Source organism: Poecilia reticulata, chromosome 7 (genome assembly GCF_904066995.2).
Source record: "Poecilia reticulata chromosome 7, P_reticulata-male-v2, whole genome shotgun sequence".
Taxonomy (NCBI): Eukaryota; Metazoa; Chordata; class Actinopteri; order Cyprinodontiformes; family Poeciliidae; genus Poecilia; species Poecilia reticulata.
Window position 1 is genome coordinate 21863658 of NC_088836.1, and position 24082 is coordinate 21887739.

Sequence of the window (24082 nt, forward strand, 5' to 3'; positions counted from 1 at the left end):
CTTTTGTGTAAAGGTTTAATGAACAACAACATCAAAATTGTTCTTTAAATTGAAAATCTAAACAAATATCTTATTGTAGATATTGTAAAAACAAACTACTATTTCACGCTTCTCTTACACAATAACCAGCATTTTTGGCTCCAAATACATTTTAAGGAGGAACTAATTGTTTGGGTGCAAAGGTTGTTGACCCTATGACCTAAAGCAGTGAAATGGTCCATGGTAGATGTGCAGGAGCAGCAAAGATTCACAGCTCAGATGGAAAAATCTCTCAACAGGATGGAGCATAAGTCTGATTTTAATGTTAAAAGAAGGCCTCTGCTGAAAGAAAGCTGTAAGCAGTCCGGTCTGAAATGTAGATATTTAAATAAACCCCTCAACATGAAGCATGTGGAAGAAGGTGCTCTGATGAAGTAAAAGGTTATGTGTAGGACCTAACACTGCGCATCACCATAGACATACCATTCTCACTGTGAAAAATGGTGGTGGCAGCATCATGTCCACAACTGGAGTGAATGAACGGATAATTACAAGACGAACCTGGAAGAATTTACAATCTGTGATAAAGCTGCAGTAGTTAACGTTCGAAAAAATGTCTTTTACGTATTTGATGAAACTGTCACTGTGTTGTTTGTGATTCTATAACATGAGACAGATAATTTGTGAAAAAATCATGCTCCTCCAACTTCTTTCCTGAGCGACTACTGTAATTTGCAGAAATGCACTTCTCACAGTCGGAAACCAAAAGGCCAGGAGGAAGGTCTTAGTGCTGTCAATCACATTTGTATATGCGCTGCTCAGTGCACTAACGGTCAAGAAAAAACTCGCCGTTACAAGAGATCTGTTCATGCTAACGAGCCTGAATGTAGTAGAGAGCAAGGGGGAGGGTGTGAGCAATGCATACACAAGAGTAATTGACAGTACTAAGACCCTCCCCCTGGCTCTGATTGGTTGTTCCTGACCAAGAGCAGATGGCTGTCGGAGCAGAGGCAGAAGACCTCTATTTTTTCACAGACTGTTTGTCTCATACTAACAAATATATTAAAACCATATTTTCTTTTATAAAAGTTACATACTGCAGCTGCAAAACATGAACGTTGTTTTCCAAAGTGTCGCTCCTTTTGAAGCTGGGAGAGACAAGCCTCAAAAGACTTGCAGTTGTAGCTACGGCAAAAGGACACCAACCCTTTTTAGAGTTTCATGTGTGAAAATCTAGAAAATTATCCATTATTGCCTTCCACTTCAAAATACAAGCACTTCAAAATACAAGCTTTGTGTCGGTCTATCACATAAAATCCCAGTAATATAAATTACTGACAAAAAAAAAGACATGGAAAAAGTTCTAAAAGTGTGAATGCTATTCTAAGGCCCTGTGCGTGTCCCGCAGATGGAGAGGCGACAGTGCCCATGCTTGTCAATAAAAGTGTCAGTCAGTGTGCCAGTTCCCTAGAATGGCAGGATGCCTCCACTGAAGAGAAACCCAGTGAATTACAGAAATAAGGGCTTTCTCTGTTAGCGTGACAGGAAGTCTCACTCAGCGCTGTTTGTTTTTCCTACAGAGCTCTTTATGTGTGAGTGTGTCTGTGTGTGCATATGTTTGTGCGTACGTGTTAATATTTCACCATTTTATTATCTTGAGCTGTAAGACGGCCAGTCTGTAGATAAATCACAGCTCGGCACAGCAAGATTAGGCACATTTGCTCGAGCAGAGAATCTCCTAAAATGTTTTTGAGCGGGTAAAACAATAAAAAAAAACATATTCAGGAAATTAAGTAATGAACTAAAATCATTTTAAGGATTTTTTTTTTCTTAAGACTTGCCGATACTCGCAGTTGCTGTCAGACATGAAAGCTTTTAGCTTGCTGAGTTGAAGTTTCTACTGTCAAGTTGGATGATTTAGGAGGGACTCTGTCAATTTTGTCATTTCACCTATTTGTACCCAAACATTTCCATTTCACCCCATGCTGAGCTATTTGCATCAAATTGCTGACTTTGCATTAAATTTAGCAAAACCTCTTGAACATAGGATGTGGTCATGGGAAGGTTGATTGAGCTTATATGGAATCAGTTCTTTGCTGGAGTTTTTCTTTGACTCACAGTTCTCCTTTAGATAGTTTTTAGGCTTTAAAATACTTTTTTTGTCCTCCACTTGACTTGTCAACTCTCCACTTTTTTGAGGGAAAGGAGTAAAACAGCAGTCATAATCCAAACAGAAACTTTAAGGGACTTTCCTAAAGCAAAAGGAATCACAGATGAAAACTGATTGTGACTCTTAGAAGTAAAGAATAGAGAAATTGGAAGTGGTCTAAAAAACTTTTGCCAAATACTGCATTGTTCTCGGCAAACGATTCATTAATATTTCAACAAGCAGCTCCTGGAGCCTCCGATGACAACTTTCCCAACATGGGAAGGAGCAAGCCAATCGGCAGGCTGACGAAACCTTGCAAACATTGTTGTAGGTGGAAGCAGCCTCCCAGCAGAGATCATTATGTGCAAGTTTCTGTCGGGAGTCACCAAGCGTGTATAGACAAATGTCAGAAAGCCTGAATTTGTTCAATCAGCAGAAAGCAAAAGCAATTCATGTTGTCTTGTAAACCATGTGGTGCTTAGATAAAGCTAGTGGTGCCAGACTGAGGTTCTGTGGTACGTTTGATCTTATTTTACACTGATTTCTACTCTCACTCTATCTTGGCAGCTGACCCTCTTCCCTAACATGACCTTGGCCAGCCAGAGGAACATGAAGCTGCCAGCTGGCGAAGCGGTTCACCACATCATGACTTTCGACCCCAACGACGGCAATTTTCTTTATGTCATGACTTCTCACCACGTAAGCACCCGAGTACAGACAAGGTTTCAGGCGGTAGATGTTTACTGCTAATCTGCACAGATGTCACAGACAGAGGAACCACAAGAACCACTTTCAGAACACATCTGCTAAAATCCAGGCTCATTGCTTCCATTTAGCAGAACACGGTTAGATTTGTTGTGGCGCTCTGAGCTCCTTCAGAGTTCAAAGCTCCCAGCTGGTTTCACAACTGCCGCACTTAAGGCTGTATGTGGTTGCACCTACTGCATTTATGTCACATAGCGTCGGTGTACCTGATTTCTTTCTGCGAAGAGATTAAATCACTTTGCTTCCTGTTTTCCGACACATTTTAATATGCACACCGATGAGCTGAAGTTGTTTTCACACATTTTATGGGAAGTTGTTGCAAAAAATCTTGTTAGCAACATACAGCACGATCCATAACCTCTTGAATGTCATGTTGAAATTATTGCTAGTGTAATGTTGTGTTTTTTTTTTTATTTCATTCACCAATTTTGACATTGGCACTAGTGATAACAACAATGGTATATGTACAGTGACCCAAAAATGTAAAAAAAAAAAAAATGCATCAACAAAATCACAAGCTGAAATTATGCTAAAATGAAAGTTATGCTAAACATTTTAGCATAACTTCTGTTGTAGCTTTGTGCTGTTGTGGATTTTGCATTTTGTCAATCCTTCTGGGTCGTATTAATGATGATAATATTAATAATAATAATAACGGGGACAACTACAAATCCCCTTTTCATGCTCCTTGTCAAAAACAATACATAATCTACTACCCACAGAATCTGCTTTGTAAAATGAAGAAAATTATATTTATAACAGCAAAAACAATGCTCTGTCACTACCTATTTTCCTAGAATAACTGAAGCTGCAACTTTCTGCTGACCAATTTATGGACTATTTTTAAGTTCATTTATTGCATTATCCATTGGGATTGCTAGAAATTACTATTTTCCCAGGGGCCAGACTACATCATTAAATTGCTTGTTATGTCCGCCCAGCAGTCCAAATCCCACAGATGACCTAATTACAAAGATTAGGCAACAGAGAAAAAGAAGCAAATCCCAACTTCTGACAAGCTGTAGCCAGCAGATGTTGTGGAGTGTATTTGTTCAGTGACATATTAACTGATGTTCAGAGCTGTCACAGAGTAAATTGCTGTTATTTATTTGTCTTGTACCAAACCAGCAAGTTTGTTAAAAAACGAAAATCTCTTTCCTTAATCTTTTTTATTTTTTTAATTGCTGTTGCTGTTGTGTACAGATGCTGAGAGTGAAAGTAGCAGAATGTGACCAGTGGAAGACCTGCACTGACTGCTTGGGGGCTAAAGATGCCTACTGTGGTTGGTGCACTTTGGAGAACAGGTGAGAATGACAACCTTTTGTGGTTTTGAAATGTCTTCCTTTCAGGGTGCCTTCACACCAGTCCTGCTTAGTTCTCTTTGATCAAACTCTAGTTTGTTTGCCTGCACAGTTCGGTTCATTTGGGGAGGATCGAAATCACAATAAAACTCTGACACTGAACAGAAAAGTGAACTCTGGTTTGCCTGAAAACCTAGAAGTGGTGAACAGGTTTCTCCAGCGGTTTGGTGTGTTTGATACAGCTGGAAATATAACAAATTAGGCCCGTTATCGAACCGAACCCACCGGACTGTCAGGTGTGAAAACAACCTTTATTGTATTCTGTTTTCCTTGATTTTCTTCTGGTAAACTTAATTGAATCATATTACCATGTGATATAGTGCCAAGGTCATGCTATGTGGTTGCTGACATAATCAGAAAGGATGAAGTGTGGAAAGGTTCACTTCGTCTTTCTAGTTAAATGCAGAAGTTTAACCACAGCAGCGTGATCTGACTTAGCAGTCCTTTGGAAGCAATAAAAGCGAAGACTGATAGTTTGATGAAATTGCTTTTGTTTGCCGCTTTGATACTTGAGGCACAGTAAAAAACCCGCTGACTCTTTTCCTGGTTTTGGGATTTGTCACTCTCGGTTTGAAAGTGTCGCCTTGGCACTGGCAGAGCGTGTTTTGGGTTTGAAAAACTGTCCTTGGATCACTATTGATTTGCTTTCCACATAGCCTCAGACTTGGGAGTAACATTATTGTTTGGAGTGTTCCCCTGGCTCTGGGGCGGTCTGAGGGTGGGAGTGCCTGACGAGGAGTGACTTGGCTGAAGTGGAGCTGTGAGCTGGTGGAAGTACACAGTGATTAATGTGACTGAGTCTGGATGGGCTTTCTGGACCCATGTCAGAATATGAGTGCCGTCGAGCTGTGTTTATGTGGGTCTGTGTTCTGGTTAGTTGCCAGTGATTAAAGCAGATCAGTCTAGATAGTGAATTTAGTGACAAGCTGTGCTGCAGCTCTAGAGGTCCTAGGGCTGCTAGAGGTCGTTAAGAGCTGGAAGGGTTAAAGCAAAGTGTGTCTGTGTGAATGTGATCAGCCTGTCTCACTGTCTCATTGTCAGTGGCGGTTTTTGATATGAGTGGTATGACCTGACATCCTGGGCAGCACAGCTTTTGGGATGATATACAAAAAAAATGCTCTCAGTCAATCTCATACAACAATATGAAAACACTTTATCTGCACTGATGAAGACTGACTCATCTTGGAATGCCAGACACTTGACAATGAACATGAAACTGATGCTGCGAGCTACTTGTTGACTCATTTCACCAGAACATTGACATTTCCTTTCTAGGTGTTTTGTTCATCTTTAAACATTGGGGGGGAAAAAAATGCAAAGAGCTTCATCTGAATGTGGTGTCACTCATGATATGAAGACTTATGAGCTACTCAGACCATACACACATTAATAGCAACACACAGACTTTAAAAAAGTATCAGGACCGACACTAGAATATTAAAACCACAAAAGAAAAGATGAGAAGGGATGTGGTGAGCAGAAGTAGGGACTTGCCCAGGGCTTCAGTCAACTAAAACCCGGCATTGCTCATTGTTATCTCCCTGTCTCCTCTCTCTATTTATCTATATGTTGTTTTTATTCCACTTTCTTTCTCACTCTACTGCATTTTTTACTCTAACGACCCTCCCTGTCCTCCGCTTTCTATTTTTTTTTCATTCCTCGCCCTTCTATTCTCCAGTAGCTTTGAGAATTTTAGCCATCTATCTCTCTGCCTGCCACCCTGTCTCCCTAGTTCTCGTCTTCTCCTCCCCCTGTGCCCCTGTCCCCTTTCCTATCCCTCTACAAAGGAGCGTTGATTGTGATGATGGTAGTGGGAGGGAGCGAGCACACTGGTTCTTTTTACAAGGAAATGTCAAAGTGTGTAAGCCTGCGTGCAAGTGTCAGCGTGAGTGCGCGTCTCTCTCTGGCTCTCAGAGGCCAGGGAGCTGATGTCATGAGTGTTTGTGTGTTTGATGCACTGTTTGGCCAGGCCCGCCGGCCGCTGGGCTGGCTTTGTGGTTTCGAGGCCTGGGCGATGTGGCGTGGGGGTGGATGATCTCCTTCATCACCTCACTGTCTGATACAACAGCAGACACTGGGAGCAGAGGAGGAAAAGCCAAACTACTAGATTTCGCAATCTGTGAAGCCGCCACTGTCCCTTTGGGGGCCAGTTTGATTATATGCACGGCTCTGACGTCTCTCGGCACATCCGCGATGTGGAGGGAGCACGAAAACATGTCTGTTCGCTTGTGTGAGGTGGCATTGTTGTCAGAAAAAGAGAGCCGGTTTCTCTGGCGGAGATAAAACCCAGTCCTTGATCACTGCTTTCATGCCGGTGCTGGTTTAATCTGCCACATGTCACGAGAAAGCACTTAAATATCTTTATTTGAATCAAATTATGCATGACATGCCATCGTTGCTATTCACAAATTATCATGCTTATCTGCATGTTCTTATCTGTCAGTGTATGTGTGCGTGTGTGTGTGTGTCAGCGTTCGTTTGTGTTGGCGTGAGCACTTCAGAAGCTCATATGTTCTGCTGCTGTTTAACAGCTTCACCGGCTTCCCACCTCTTCAGACACTCTGGGGGGTGATGAGTTTTCACAGGTCATATTTTAGCTGAAAATGTTGACTCTGTTTATTTTAAAGGAGCTTTTTTGGAAAAGCTTTTAAAGTCTGGCAGAGCGTGGAGAGGGAGAGGACGAGTGTTTGCATGTCAGAATTGTATTTTCATCGCCGTGCGTATTAGTGTTTCAAAAGAAAGTGAAGTGCTTTGAATTAATTTCTTCACAGTGCAGTGTTTGAGAAAATTGCTGTTTGAATTAGCAGGCATTTTAGGAAAGAAAAAAATAAAAACACTATGAGTGAGTTTGTTGTTTTCCTCTCCTAACAGTAGGACAGCTATTAGTAGTGCACTTCACAAATCTGGCCTTTATGGAAGTGTGGCTTAGAGAAAGCTATTGTTTAAATAATGCTGTAAGGTTTGCAGTTTGCGGCGTGCAAACTACAAGAAACAAGAAGATGGTGGAAGCAAGTGGTCTAGTCAGATGAATCGAACAATGAACTTCTTGACCTTCTTGCACTGTGAAGCATAGTGGTGTTGGCATCATGCTGAGGGAATGCTATCGGTGGTGAAAAAGTAACTGCTGCCCCGTTTGCACCACTCTTCAGTAAAGCCGCAACAGGTTTGCCTCGTGAACCTGTCGCCGATGATGGCAGTCTCTCACACCGACACTTTTTGAAACCAGATCTTAGAGTGAAACTTCTCTGTGCGACACCTCCGCGGAGATCTGAAGAACTCCACAAGTGTGAAAGCGCACATGTATGGTGGTGGTAGTACTTTGCTGTGGGAAGGCTACTACTGCAAAGATAGGGAAGCTGGTTAGATTTGAAGGATAAGATGACTGTTGTTGTTTCGAGGAGTTGTTTTGAACATCTTTTAAAGTGGCGCAGAGTTTGTGTAAATTCAATGCTGTCTGTATTTGTGCTTCAGAGGAAAGTGAAATTATTTGACTTAATTCCTCCACAGTGCAGCATAGCAAATTGCTGTTTGAATTAGCAAGGTGTTAGTAGATTTTACGAATGAATTCAAGATAATGAAATGAGAGAGTTTCTTTTCTTTTTTCTTGCCGTTTGTTGATGCTCCTTTCCTTTTGAGATGTAAAATAACATTTCCTGGATGCTTGCTTCAGTTTCGTCCAATTAGGACGCATTCAGCACTTAAAAGATAAAATCTAGACATTACTGCACGAACTAAATATATTCTTCCGGGCTGAAAGCAAGGAACGCTGTCATAGTGGTTAGCGCTGTCACAGTGAGAAAACTGACGGTTGGCTTAGGGACTTTCTGTGTGGAGTATGCATGTTCTGCCTGAGCCTTTGTGGGTTTTTTTATGGCTTCTTTCCACTTCCAAAAACAGTCACATTCAGTTTATTGCTGATTCTAAATTAGCAGTAGGTGTAAGTAGGAGCGAGCATGGTAGTCTTCCTCTCTGTTTGATTTGAACTGAATGTACCCAACCCCTGGAAGGCGCTGCGATTTAAAGCCTGTCTCTTTAGACTGGAAGGAGGAAAATAACCATACTTTCACAGCTTCCCCCCTCCCCCCACCGTACTTAGTTACAGTATATCATAATGTAGGATTTCAGGATCATTTGTAGGATCATTTGTAGGATTCCTGCAGGGGACCAGTCAGCAAGAGTTCACATTTCTTGATCAACTGGCAGACTAGTGCGAGCGGGTATTTTTCAGAAAGGGGATATTAAAGAGACAGGTGGTAAAAGTTTTTTTCATGGAGGATGATCTCGTAAACAGCATCTAATGATACATTTTTTTCTTAATAATAATGCATTTGGATCTATGCTCTTTGGTTTCTTACACCAAATTTCAAAATGTCTCACTTTTGCAAGGTCAGTGATGGTATTCAGCATAGCTTGGTTTTTAGGAGTGGTCATTTGAGCTGCGGTTGCCTTTCTATCTATCGTCTTGAACCAGTCTGACCATGACCTCTGACATCACAGAGCCATATTTCTTTACCGCAACTGCCTCTCACTGGACGGTTTAGCTATTTTTTCATCCATCCTCTGCAAACCAAAGAGATGATTCTGCATGAAAATCTCACTGAAGAGCAGCATTTTCAGAAATACTACGATCAGCCCATATGGTGCTAACAAATATTCCAGAATCAAAACACTTTCATTCCCTTTCTGGTGCTTGGTTGGAACTACATCAAGTCGCCTTCATCATATCCAGCGACCTAAATACTTTGAGTTACATACTGACATATGGAAGAAATATATCTCGTAAGACTAAGACTTTTAAAAAAAATTTTAGGCAAGATAGGGACCAAGTTAATCTTGGGATGGCTCGAGAAAAATCCTTTTAGGAGTTGAAATTTTTATTGAAAATAAAGATGGGTGGGGGGATAGAAATTCAAAGGTTGAGCAGTGAAGACAAAAAGCCTTTTTTCTCTTCTCTACTCATCAGTTGCTTTCATTAATAAAATATATGCATTTTTGACTGTTTGGCCAAGGAAGACTGCCTTGGTATCATCACAGCATCCTGACCATGGTGAGAGTGAGCTGCTGCATTCACTGCTGACTTTATAGTAATCTATCCTATAAGCAGGCATGTGGCTCAAGATAAGAGAAAATGCAATGCTTTTCATAAAACTGCATAATAAGCAGCATCTAATTTAACATCAGTTTGCACAATATCCTGATTTTAAAGGACAGGTCGGATGCAACATTTGGTTAAGGATGATGTTTGTATTGCCATGCATTCCCATATGATGCATCAGTAATAGCTTTTGACAGTTAGATGGCCTTTGATGCTTATACAGGGGTTAAGTCATGGTAGGTATTTAAAACATCACAATGTGGGTAAATTAAATGAGTTAAAAGTAATTTCAACCAATATAATCACTACAATATACTAAAATAATATTGCAATTGCTTGTATTCCTACCTTTGTGCAGCTAAGCCTTTAATAACCATGAAGGCACAGCTTTGGCACAGCTCACATAAACATTTCATTAAAGTTGTTGTAAGATAATATGGCTGATTTATTGCAAAAGTCCAAGACTGTGCCAATCAGTTTTGGAGTTATCAAAATATTTTTTGTCCTCTCACTGATGTCTGCCCTCTTAAACTTAGTCATCATCTTAGCAGCTTTACTAAATTCCAAAGCAAGTGGTAATTATCATCCTGTGTGCATTGTGAGGGTCAACAAAATCCCCTTCAGTGGGGACTGTTGAGAATGCGTTCAGAGTTTATGAGTTTGTTTGTGTCTGGGTATCTTTTCTTTTTTTTTCACATTGCTTCCAGAGCCATCATTTTTATTTTTAGCTCAGTAGCTGACCTCACAGACCCTCCAGGTCCCTAAGTGCCAGTGGGACTGAGATTTTGGATGTCTACTTTCCTCGAACACAAATCCTCACACTTGCAGGCACATGGCCACACACTTTACTTTAAAACAACCACCAAAGTGTGAAAGGAAAGTGGGATGTACCAAGCTCATAATGGGACATGTGAGGAGGACACCAAATGGGCCCCTCTTTAGATTCTTCTGTAGCTCTGACTGAAAGGTCACTTTGTCCTTCCAGCCAGAGCTACAGATGAACTGAACTTTGTGCCAACATTGAAGTTCATTAGTGAAACACAAGTCAAAGTGTGAGGCCATGTTGCTTGTCGAATGGCCTTTCACAATTTTTCCTGTACCAGGAATTCGTTATTTCACAGACGAGCAGCTTTAAATGTGTCCCTGAAACAAGCATGCAGATTCATGGATGCACTGTTGCTTCATGCAGATTAAGTCCCAGTCTGGTAGTTTTTGCTATTCTGATATCTGCGACTGGTTCCTGATCTTGCCGCCTGCCGGATGGGTTACCATAGCAATGCGTGTGACCTAGAGTCAAGTGGTCTCCTGTGCCGAGCCAGGCAAACTGACAGCCGAGGTCTGAATGTGACATTAGGAGACCAGAGCACCTCATAAATCTGCGGGAAGCAGACCGTGAAACCCAACGGTGAGACTTTGACAAGTTCTGGAATGAAATGGAAACTGAAAAGTTCGTGCTTTCCTCGCAAAGGTTGAAATTTTGACCTTAAAGCTCTGCGTTCACACATGCACAACTCTCGATTACAAGATGCAGCGATGACAAGCGGTTATTATATGTGATCATAGCGTCAAATGGGACTTTAAAGCCTATGTAGCCATGTTGCCTCGGTGCTTTGCAGAATTAATCAAACGCCTTAAACTTTTTCACACTTTGTGATGCTAAAACCAGAGAGTGTAGTTATTTAACTGATAGACAAATCTAAAATAACTGAGACTATGACAACATTAGTGGACAAATAGCATCATGAAGACCAAGGAACCTCGCAGACGGGTCAGGGAGAAGGCTGTGAAGATGTTCAAAGCCAGGTTTAAGATTGCAAAAGATTATCACGAGCTTCGGATCCCTCATAGAGATTAGTCCTCAGGGCCCCCCTGTCCTGCATGTTTTAGATGTGTCTCTGTATCAGCACAACCAATTGAAATCACAGTGTTATCTTGTCAGGATGATACTCAGGGTTGCAGAACCCTTTTAAACACTCATTCTTTTAAGTCCTAAAACATGCATGGTGGTTGGTTCAGACTAAAATGTAACTCTTTGGCCGAAAGTCTAAACATTGTGTGTTATGGAAAACTAATACTGCAAGTTGCCTTGAACCCAACATTTGAACAGTAACAATTGTTGGTGTCAGCATCATGCTGTGGAGGCAGAGGAGCTGGTTGGAGTTGAGGGAAGGTTAAATGAAGGTAATTCCTCAGAGACAACATGCTAAAGACTGTAAGACTTCAGTTTGGGGTTGTGGACTTATTTCCATCAAGACAACAACCAGAATGATACAACCAGATCTATAATTCAATTAAACCATATTCAGGATTTGTTGGAACACATTACAGTTGTTCCGTGTTGTTAGATCATAATTCAAATGAAAGTCTGCGGCAGGACTTGAACATTTTTGGTCACAGATCTCAATCTAACTGAGGATGAGTTATCTCGCAAAAAAGAACAAGTTTCAGTCACCGGATGTGCCAATCTGGTCGAGGCCAAAGAGGAAAACCACAGATCTACAAATACTGAGTCAGTTTTGAAGAATACGAATGCAAAACTGTTCACAAAACTGCAGCACACCAAACATTGTTTTCCTAAAACTTTGTGACTGTGCTGCAGAATGTATTGGACTGTATCAGAAAGAAATCCTATTACGATAACATTGAGGTTTGTGTTTGCACTGTGACAAAATGTGATGAAGCTCAGTAAGTGGGAAAACCTTTGCAATTCGTAGTGAGATGTGATGTGATAAGGCAATATGCATGCGAATCATATTTTGCCACTTTCTATCTAGATGCACCATCCAGAACGAGTGTGCCCGAGGGTTGCTGCCTCGCTCCTGGATCACGCTGGGTGAAGGCCCCAAGCAGTGTCCCTCCATCACCCTGACCCCCCCAGAGATCAGCATCTCTGCAAAAATCGAGGTACTGTTATCTCTCTCTCTCTCTCCCCCCCTGCTATTGCCATCACCTTGTCATAAGCTGCAAGGAATGGCAGTAATGGGGTCACTGTATTTAAAGCAGATTTTTCCCACACACATTTATAATCTGACACCACCTCTGTCGTTGCCCGCCCTATTATTATAACTCGGCAGATACGATCGGACCTCTGCCGTTTGATGCTGCAGCTCCCCTTCCCCCCCCTTCTTTTAATGCCACCTTCTCCTTTTTAGTAAAGCTGACATTCATCTGCTTGTTTAGCTTTCTGATTTACAGCAGTACTGCCTTTGTTCACGGTCACCGCTCTGATAGCACCTCAGTCTAAATGCACTTTGCTGCACTGAATCACATGGGAGCTCTTTGTGCGGAAATAAGTGGCGCACAGCTGCTAAACAAACAAGCCAAATGTGAATTAAAATATCTGTTTTCCCCTCTCAGGTCTTTCACTCACTGAGTGATTAAAGATGCAACCCTGAAATGAAGATTGCGTGCAGTATGGAAATTTTGCACTTTCCTAACATTGTTTTGTAACATCTTACAATTGAAGGTGGTTTGGATTGTAAGTAATCTGACCCAAAATGAAGTCCAGCTATCCTGATACGTCCAATAAATCTGGACTGAGATGTCGGGTTTCTAGACAAAAGCTTTTTCCCCTCATGAAACCATTGAACCAGTGGTCTCAAACTGCAGTCATCAAGGTCTGGTGTCTGATAACTTTTAAATGTCTCTCAGCTTCAGTCCACCTGGCGCCAATATTAGCTAATTAGCAGAGGTCTGTAGAGCCTGACTGCATGCCACGGAGGCAGTTAGCGATTTAATTCAAGTGTGTAGGACAAGGGACACATCTAAAAGTTGAAGGACACTGATTCTCAAAGAGAACAGTTTAAGACCACTGCACTAGACCCAGCATGAGGATATGCTGTGGTCTGATTAAACCAGGTATGTTTGTTATTTAAAAAAAGGTCTGTGCATCATTAAAGGAGGTCACACCTACTGTAAAACGTGGTGGTGGCAGCCAATAGAGACGTTTTTCCTGATGTGGATGAAACTTCTATCAGAACCAGATTTAGTCTAAACAGCTATCTGCCTGGTTCAGCTGGGACTTGAGACTGAATGAGATAAAGACATGCAAAGAGGCACTGGGATAAAGTCTGTCTATGGGTAGAAAAAGCAGCGGAAGACCATAACTACAGAGATAGATCAAGATAAACTATCTAACTATCATCTCTATCAAAAAAGGAAAGTGTTATGCCTAATCTTAAAAGTAAACAGGGGGTCTGCCTCATAAACAAACACAGGCATCTGGTTCCACAGGAGAGGAGCCTGATAATTGAAAAAGACCCTGCCGTTTAAAAGCCAAGTGCTCCGTTGGGAACATAGAGTTACAGTAAGAAATTAATATATACTCTAAACTCATCACTGGGCAAGAATGCCATATGTGGGGGTTTTAATGATACATTTTCTTTTCAGGGTTTAATGGCTATACAGCAAACATGTTCGATAATTTAATAAAGATCTGGATGCACAAGATTGAATATAATGTTAATTTTTCTCTAAATTACTCAGGGTCAAAATTATACATGCAGCCCGGCTAATGTTGGTAAGCAAACTATACTCCAATCACATGTTTGTTGTATTCATGAACAAGCCTCTTGCATAGTTCTGGCTGGGTGTTTGACCACTCTTTTGGAGTTCATGTAATTTAGTTGGTTACTAAGCAAATACTATCCTTTTAAGTCTCATCCTTAAATTTCCAATAGGGTTTGATATGGCAGACATTTTTTCCGTTTTGGACACACATTGTCAAAGTGCTGAAGTGGATGTTATTCCACCCACTTTGTACAATGTAACCCCTCAGGATGACACAACCACCAACATGCCTGGCAGTGGCTATGGTGTTCTTACTCTTCAAAGCCACATCTTGACTCCTCCAAACATTTTTCTTGTCATTATGAGCAAGGTCTTATCGTATCATCTTATCACAAAACATCTTTGTCCAGACTGGTGCAAACTTCCGTTGAACTTAGAAGTATTTGGTGTTTTATCTTTGGACCTACAAAGGAACAATAAAGAATTACTACAGCTAGAAACTTGTAATCAGGCTCAAAATCTGGGTGTAGTTGTAGACCTGAACATTCAGAGACGCATACAAACAATTGCAAACTTGGCCTTATATTAATTGAAGAACATTTCTAGGATTAAAGAACTAATGTCAATGCAAGATCTTGAGAAGCTCATCCATGCATTTATGTTTAGTTGCATTGATTACTAAACAATAATGTCTTCACATGTCTGCCTAAAAAGTCACTCAGCTGCAGCTGATCCAGAACGCTGCTGCTCATGTTCTCACTAAAACTAGGAAAATGGAGAACATCAGCGCAGTTTTAAAAGTGCTTCCACTGGCTTCCTGTGGCTCTAAGAATACACTTTAACAGTTTATAAACTAGCACCAAAGCAGATTAAAGACCCGTTGTCAGCGCATCAACCTTCTGGACCACTCAGGTCTTCTGGTTCTTCTGGTCTACTCTACATTCCCAGAATCAGAACCAAACATGGAGACGCAGCATGCAGTTTTTATGCCCCACTATTTTGGAATAAATTTCCAGAAAACCGCAAAGATCCAGAGACACCGACCCTGAAACACACTAAACCTACACCAACACCAAAAACCCACCTGTTTAGAGTTGCATTTGATTAATAAGAACAGAAACTTGATTAATATATTTGATGATTATTCTTGACGATTTTAAAGATTTGTTTCTCGTTTTTTAATTGGTTCTGCGTTATGTGCTTATGGTGTAAAGCACTTAAAACTTGCTGAAATGTGCAATAGCAATAAATTTGTCTTGGTTTGACTTGTTTTTGGGTCCTGGGTTGTTGCTTGGCAGTTTTGTGGTCTGAGCAAATTTTCAGACTTTCCATCATTGTCATGCATTTGTTATAAATAATCCCCTCAATAATGCAGATTTTTACCATTTCCTTAATTCGGGTTGGTGTTTGTTCTTTGGTGGCATTGCTGGGCTTCTTTAACAGCGCCAGTCTGATTTAATCATTCTTGGCAGGATAATATATCTGGGTTCAAAGATTCCCTGAGTGGTCTGACATGCAAACTGTTGTTTTCAATAATCCCTTCTCATCAGTGCATCGTGTTACAGGGAGATAACAATGCCGTGATTAGATCACTGATCTCTGCCACTTGGAATATATTTGACCTCTAATTACAGAGCGTAATTTGATGGAAGGCGGAGACGACAGGTCATTAATTGCTTCATTAATTGTGAATATTTGCTTGTTGGGGGGCGGTCGGTCTTCCGTGGGCCATAATTGCTTCACCAAACGGCTGATTCAACGGCAGGAAGCCCAGCTCAAGGTTGTCTCCGCAAACAGGAAGCAGGAGGCAGGAAGTCAGGGCCCGAGCGGGGGGAAATGAACGATTCCAGCAAACAATGGGGCAGATTTTTGAGACATGTCAGCACAAGCCGCTGACCACCTCAACTCCTACCTGCTGAGACGCTGATTTGTTTTCCTCCAGTCCAAGATCCTCTCTCTAAACTTCCACCCTCATCCACGTGTTTTTCTTTTTTCCCCCTCACATTAAATTCATTTAACTAAAATTCAGACATGTCAGCGAGGTGTTATGTTTCTCATTATACATCTGTCATACTTCATCACTTTCTGCAGATTTAGATGTGATTCTAGCACTCTACCATCTGTTTCTCCATCACATGGTAGTTTTTCTCTTTTTCTGCCTGATCTCCTGAGCAATCTTGAAGTGGCGCCAACATCCTCCGCCCTCTCTCGTCGAGCTTGTGCGCATAAACTCAACCAGAACACACATTTGCGGGCACGGCAAATTAAAAATCTAATTAATTTTGATCAACATGAGCAGCTATTTATGTTTCTGCTCCTATATCTGTTATTTTTTTGTTTGTTTATTTTATTTTTTTCTTTCGCTGCAGGCTGTTGGCATCCTAATAAACGGCAGCATTCCCGATCTGATTGGCTCGAAGGTAGAGTGTGAGTACAAGCCCGGGGTTTCCACTGCTGCCACGGTCTACGGTCTCCAGATCCAGACCTGCCCCCTCCTTCCACCAGAAAACTACCAACCAATACCCCCTGGCACAGGTGAGCCATCCATTTGTCAGGCACATTCTTTTTTTTTTTCTTTTTTAGCATAGAACAAATGTAATTTCCGCTCTCATCTCAAAGGGTCTGAGTCTGGTGCCGTCTATTTTGCTTCATGAGAGCGATACCATCTCCAAATGTTGCAGAGCTTGACACATGCGGCCTTTGTTTCTGCAGATCACCTCACTGTTTTGGTGGCGATAAAGGTGAATGGCACGTCTGTTGTTTCTGGGAGCTTCATCATCTACGACTGCGAGAGAACCGGACAAATACACCCAAAGACGTCGTAAGTCAAACATTTCACGTCACAATCTCAAGAGTTTATGATTCTTGGCAAATATTTGATGATTCTGTGTCACAGCTCTTAATACACATTATTTTTTCTTTCGTCGATAATTTTTCTTTTCTTTTGACATCTTTCTACTTTTTTCCTCAGATTCTAGTATAACAAGATCTCCCTTCTAGTTTTTAATTAAAAGTATAATTAAGGTTTTCACATGAACAGCACATAGCGATAGCATGCTGTCAACGACGACACTGGTGGGTTTCACACTTCTCCATTTGAGACACTTTTAAAAAAAGCTCCAACTACCTGATGTTCAGTTTAACATCTTAAATTACTAGTTAGCGTTTCATCCAAATGAGAATTTTGGGTCTGAGATGTAAATTGATGATTCTCTGCTGTCACCGCACTGACAGCTTTAAAGTTTTTTTTGTTTTTTTTTTAACTGGCTGCTTTTCTCTTATTTCCACTAGTTTTTTTTTTTTTTTTTAGAGGAATGAGTTCGGTTTGTTTTTCTTGTTAACTCACCTGAAACATTCATATAAAACTTTAAATTGAATCTCTTGGCACTTAGTTACCAGCATCTTGTTAGAAATACAAAATTTTTTCCCGATTTTTAGTTTAATCTTTGAAAAGTAGTAAATACTATAATAGTTTAAGATAAGGTAGTTCCTAAAGAGCAGAAAACTTGTAATATTTGAGAATGTAAGGATGAGACATTGCTCTGGACTTTAACTGGACCATCCTTCCCTGCCAGATCATTATTGTAATTAAAAATGTGTTCTTAATAATTCACCTGGTTAGATGAAGGTTAATTAAAATAAAATAAAACTAAAAAAGTGAATGTTTTTCAATCTAAAACATTTCATTTCAGCTCTGGTTGTGTGTTTAGGATCATTGTTCTGGTTGAAGCTGGATTTCTATCTTAGCCTAAAGTCTCTTGTCACAATTCTTCTACAATAGTTTTATACTTTAACATCTGCCAAGATGAGTAAACAAAGACATAAGAAATGAAAACTTATGAAAGTTTGAAGAACAGGGCCAGCACTACCTTAAGAAGGCCCTTCCTTGGTTTAAAAGTTTTGCACAAAGCTGTGGCTCTGATCTGTGTTTTCTGAAAGGACACAAATCCGAATAAATATGTAAACCACATCGCAAGACAACCTATTGAATGTAACTGTCACTTTATTAGTAAATACTTTGCGCTATTTATTGGGTAGAACATTCATTTCCAATAGACTATTTATTCTCTCTGCCTGTGGCTTTTATTGAATTACTTGATCTGATTATATTCTCTCCACTTTCCCACGTTTTAACGACAAGGCTTATAATAAATCCCCCAAAACAATCCCTCCTAACGGAGACTAAACACCAACAAACTGCTCTTGTAGCAGTCTCCAAACAGAAAACCTGAACTGAAATATCAAGCCTTTCCCTCAGTGCCGTTTCAGATCTGCACACACAGCTGGACAATAAAGACAAAGCAAAGCCTCAATTCTGTGTTTGTTCTTCTTCTTCCACGTCCCTCGTCTCCTCATCAAATGCATTTTATTTAGGCCATGCTGGGTAAACACAGCCAACATGTCCTCTCCCAGGGCTTATTGTGGTGTTTGGTTTGCTCAAGGTTTCCTCAGTGCGGGATCAAATGCGGGATTAATATTCTGTAAATGTTAAGCCAAAGGAAATTAGATATGTATGTTTGGTTGATCACACCCGTGTTTGTTTTTCTTAAAGACTTTGACTTGGATGTCCTTGTCACAGCGGCGGGGTTTTTCCTCAAAATGTGGAGGCATTCCAGCTGGCATCCTCCTGCATGTTGGACCATGTTGCAGGATCTTCTCTATCTGATCCCGAGAGCCTCATCCATGTGCATTGAGTGTGTTTGACAGATTCACAGAAATCTACCCCCCTCCACTCCCCCCCCAAAAAAGCATTTTGGTGTCCCCCTCCCTTTGTTCACTTTTTGAAAGTAGTTTCGAGGTGTGAACACAGCGGCTGCAGGTGTACGTGTGTGAGACTGCACCCAATATGTGGCGGGGTCCAGGAGTGTGAAATTAGACGGCGGTTTGTCGGAGGTGATAATGAGCAAAGTGCCGTTCGCACAGGAAGAGCATTACGCAGAGAGGTTCAGAACTGCTGGGCTCTATCTGATCTCATTCACTTCATGCTGTTTTTTTTTTTAAACAGTGCGTTTTGTTACACACTTAGACCCAATGAAACCACATAAAAGAGCTCTTTTTTTATGAAAAGCGCCATCACTCTACTAATAGATAAATCAAAGTCTTGAAGGATGAGAAAGAAAAACCCATTCTTCTGAAGAAAGCATTTTCTTTGGTTTTAAAGCACAGATCCTCCTCTGTTTTATGCTAACTGAGGCTATTATGTTTCATTTAAGTAATGTCGGGCATTAAATGCTTTTAGAACCAAAGGCATTAGACTTTTTATTCTGCACACTTTGAAAGAAATTATGCGCTTTTATAAAGCTAATTTTGTTTCAGTAATAAAGTTAATCGACAACATGATTATTTGCTAGCTCAGTACAAACTCCTTTGGTATGAACAAAATTGGTTTCAGAATGCACGTATAATGTCATTACTTGTGATCTTTAAATACAAATATTGCTTTGATTCATTTGAATAAGTCAGAATGCCACAGAAAAGAGTCATTGTAGTGATTAAACTATAGTGAAAGTCGTGTATTATAAATTGTTTTGCAAGTAGGGCGATACGTTTCCAGTGTTTATTTCTGTGAATTTTGATGACTATGGACTATATCTAATGAAAACCTAAAATTCAGATTTTTATAAAAATCAGAATCCATCCACTGTCTAGATCTTTGCAGGGGAGACTGGTGCTTTTCTCCAGGAGCCATTGGGCAAGAGGCAGGGTGCATCTTGGACCGGTGGCCAGTGCATCACATAGCAGCACAGTACAAACAATCACTCACGCGAAAAGACAATATAGAGACCAGTCAGCCTAATGGTTGTGTTTTTGGACTGTGAAAGGAAGCTGCAGTACCTGGAGAGAATCCATGCATGCACATATAAACTCCATGAAAGACCCCAGCTGGGACTAAAAGCCACTACCTTCTTGCTGCAATGCAACAGTGCTACCAACTGCACCGCTGTGCGTCCCATGCAATCCAAATAATGAGAAATGCTTTTTATTCAGAAAATATCTGTCTACCAAAATATTATCGTATTGTACAGTAAATACAATCAGTTCTTACTCAGTGGTACTTTTGCCTGAACGTCCTGTAGTAGGTCATCCAAGTAGATACAAAGTCTTTCTAGAAATAAAATCTCCATCTTCATGAAGCCTTTGCACCTCTTTCTGCTTCAGCTTTTCCTTTCACTTGACTTTCTATTGATGGTCATGGACAGAGCTCTATGTGATCTCTCTTTATTCCTCTGTAATGTCCCTTCTTTTTAGCCGTTTTTACATAACATATTCGTCACATAACATTATAAAATAATCTTTATATTCATCTTATGTGATGAAGTTAAGTTTTACAGTAGCTACAAATTGCAATAATAAAACTTCGTAGACCTAAACTATGTCACAAATATCAATTATTTATTATTTATCAATTATTTAGCTCTCTGTCTGTAATTACTCCATATACTATGCATACATATGCTTAAAATAAAGATAATAATAAAAAAACTGTAAGCTTGACATTAGTGATTATAAAACAGGTTTGTAATTTGGTACTGTTTGTGTTGTATTTTTGACTTTGTACAGTGGTAGGATATATGTGTGTTTTTGATTTAACCCTATTATTATCTCTCAACTACAATTGGAAACTTGCTTCAGCTAAATCTGGCTTTTAACTGAATTATTGAAATTAATTATTTCATTCATTTACTGAGTTGCATCAGTACAAAGAAGTAATTGTGAAAAAATCACAAATGTAATGTATCTGTAGGACTAATGTAGATTTTATAAGAAAATAGTGAAAAGATTGAGAAAATTTCACACCAAGCCGTTTTTGCAGAACAGCCAATGTGTAAGCGCTTGAAAATCAACACAGTTGCAGTTTTAATTTATCTATATCCTAACATGGTCGCAGGTTATTTATTTGGAAAGTTTGGATCTCATGTCTGTTGCCAGGAATTCAGAATATTTTGGCCTCCACTGACTGAATGTTGTCCAATATTTTTCATTGTGTAGATTTTTTTTTCCTCCTTTGTTGAGTCCAGAAAATTAACAGAAGTGTAATAATGAAGAAAGGTTTCATACAATATATTTGGCTGAACGAGCCCGCTAGCTGTTCCAAACGTAACGAATCAGGAGGAATGTGTTAAAAACGAAGAAAACAGATAGTATTTACACTTCTGAGAGTCACACGGTAAAGTTCATTTATGATATAATGGTGCCAAACCAGTTTGCATGCGTGTGTTTGTCTGAGAGAGTGAGCGCTGTTTATACAGCTCTCCCTGAACACGGTTAAAGTGATCACTGGGTAAAGTGTTAATGACAAGCAGACCGCGGCATTCCAGCGTCGCTCTGCAGCCTAGGACAAACACTAAACATTCACTTCTCTCTCTGCCCCAAACTTACTCTATTTATGTTCCATCCTTTACTTTCTTTTCATTTCACTTTTTTTCACACCTCAGTTCTCTTTCTTTTTTCCTCTCCTCGCTCATGTGTCTGTTGGTTAACTTGCACTCCCCTCCCTGAGAGTGAGGCTTTCTTCTGGATGTGTTTCTCTCTGACAGAGGTGTGATTGAGGATGTGTGTTTAACCGCTGTGTCCACGGAGGGACCCTGAGAGTGTGTGTATTTAGTGCGAGTGTGTACGCGAGTGGTCATTACGACCAGGGGTGAGCAGTTTCACAGGGTGTTTGCTGTCAGCTTTCAGTCGAGCAGAGAGAGAGTGTGGTGTGTATGCAAACAGTCTGCATGTAAATGTGGGTGGGTGGTGAGGTTTTTAGGTGTTTTAGTAGGACAGAAAGGGAGTCAGGGAAAAGTGCAGCTGATAACAGCCTGGAGGAGTCCGTCTGGTTTTAATCAGAACACACACACACAAAGACAGTTACACATCCTCTTACACCCTCCGCCGTCTAATCTAGAGACCCCCTCAGAGTGTTGCTATCATTGGAGGCACCATCTTTCCTAGTGTGGGACATCTGTCTCTACCCAGAGGCTACTCAAAGATGCAGACTCCATACACGCATGCAAGTACGCACGCGCACGCACGCACACACGTCTACAGAGTGCCGGTATGTTTAGGTGGTCTATCTGGAAGCCACATTGTTGGCCCTTATCTACAAACGTTCTGTTTGTTACAACTCAGAATGACGGAGAAAGGAGTTGATTTAGATGTTTTCCAGGCCTGGAGGATGGAAACAATTTCACATTTCCAGAATTTGAAAAATTTTTTATCCATCCATCCATCCATCCATCCATCCATCCATCCATCCATCCATCCATTTATCATCCGTCCATCCATTTGTCCACCTGTCTGTCAATTCCTCCATCCATCTTTGCAGTGGATTTTGCAGTATTGTATATTAAAGCCGAATCTCTGACTCATTCAGGGCTGATTTTTGAAGTGATCCTTCAAAACGAGAAATTTCACTGAAAAAAATACAACGCTTTGTCATGAAAAATGTCAATACATGAAGAAACCTTTTTCTTTTTTTTAATCATCTCAACCGCTTTTCCAGCCTTCGTGCTCGCTGTGCACACATCAGCTGAGCCTGCGAGCATGATCTAGGAAATGTTCTCGGTAAAGCCGCTACATGTCGGCACCGTAAAACCCGAGCCTGATTTCACAGAAATTTAAACACATGAGACGGCATGCGTTCTCATGCATCATCATTTAGCAGCGAGAGAGTCTGATCTCAGCCGAGTTGGCCCACCCTGACCTCTCCGCCGGCTGAGCTGCGACCGTGGAATGAGCGTGTCTGCCACTGTGACTAATCATTACTTCCTTTTATTAAAGCTTCACTTTGATGCCTGTAATCAGTTCAGCCTCCCCATTTGTTTTGCACTCCAAAATGAGTCAGAGCGGGCTTCATGCTCAACTTTTACATGGGGACGATCACAGGGACATGATATGGGGGTGAAAACAAACCAGATGGAATATTTCCCCTCTGTTTTTGATTTCTGTTGCAGTATGTTAGAAAATACACAATGCATGTTGTAATACATCATGTTGGCATTATATATACAAAACAAAGCCATGCATGATTAAAACGTAAAAGGAAATGTTATTCATTTTTGGAAATGAGTATATGAGTAATGCACCGCGTCTTTGTAAGTATCTTTCTTTTCTCGTAAACCCTAAATAAACATCCATGAAATAGGGGTAGAGTTTGAAGCAGGGTAAAGTAAAACATTATTACAATAACCTGATGGAGCACTGTTCAGTAAATAATCTGAAATAGAGTATCGCCACCTAATTTGACACATTGAACATGTTCAGAATGCATGTGGGTCAGAGGAAAATATTTACGTATTTTTCAGACGATAAGCTGCTACTTTTTTTCCCACGCTTTGAACCATGTGGCTTATAGCCTGGTGCTGCTTTTCTGAAGATTTTTATTCAACCGCCAGGGGGCTCTTTAGCAGGAAGTGAATTATTGGAAGTCAAAATTGGAAATCAAAGAAGAAAGTGCTAATTTTCATATAGAACAAGCACATGCTAGCAGCAGGCACGACGGAGAAATGTTTTCAAACTCATACCTCCTCATCATGGAAACAACATGAAGAAGTTCATATGATGCCGCTTTTAAGTCGAAGGCTATCGATTTGGCAGTACAGATGCACGTAAGCGCGGCGTGAACAAATCCATGGTTTGGCGTATATATATATATATATATATATATATGTATGTTTTCAGTTTTAAAAAAAAACTTTGTGGGTGCGGCTTATAGTGAGGTGGCTCTATAGTCCGGAAAATACGGTACGTCAAACTGAACACACCCTCCCCACCATGAGACTTGCTTTTCTTCAGCTAAATTTATTACAAAAAAATCCTAATAAAAGATACCTGGTCAAAGAAAACTTCGTCGCCAAAGAGAAAATCCCACTTTAATGTTTGTTTACACCACCTTTAACTTTGCTTACTGCATGGGAACATTATTATTTTTTTGGTCAGGCTGTGTAGTTTGAGGTATAGTAATATGATTTGAATACTTCTGTGTCTATCTTTGTTTTTCAGGTGCATGAGCTGCCTGAGCACAAGGTGGAAGTGCTACTGGGACCAAGAGCACCACCAATGCCTCTCAAGCAAAGATGAATCGAAGCCAAATCTGCTTGAAGTGAGTAATTCTCCCTCCAATCTATCAACCAGACAGATCCCAGGAGGAGTTCATGATATCAGTATCCTACAAGCCCAAACCTCCGACACAATCCAGACTCGGCAGTAAAAAAGAAAAGTTTTCTTTTTATAATGTGA

General features: G+C 40.5%; 1 protein-coding gene across 4 annotated transcripts in view; it reads left to right on the forward strand.

Annotated features, from left to right (window-relative positions):
- Positions 1-24082, forward strand: part of plxnd1 (plexin D1) — a 104115-nt gene that overhangs the window by 10204 nt on the left and 69829 nt on the right. For all 4 annotated transcript variants that reach the window (XM_008414045.3, XM_017305700.2, XM_008414048.3 and 1 more), the window contains exons 3-8: positions 2696-2827; positions 4097-4197; positions 12124-12253; positions 16228-16393; positions 16571-16679; positions 23846-23945. In XM_008414045.3, coding sequence (XP_008412267.1) covers positions 2696-2827; positions 4097-4197; positions 12124-12253; positions 16228-16393; positions 16571-16679; positions 23846-23945 — 738 coding nt within the window. The remainder of the gene's footprint in view (positions 1-2695; positions 2828-4096; positions 4198-12123; positions 12254-16227; positions 16394-16570; positions 16680-23845; positions 23946-24082) is intronic.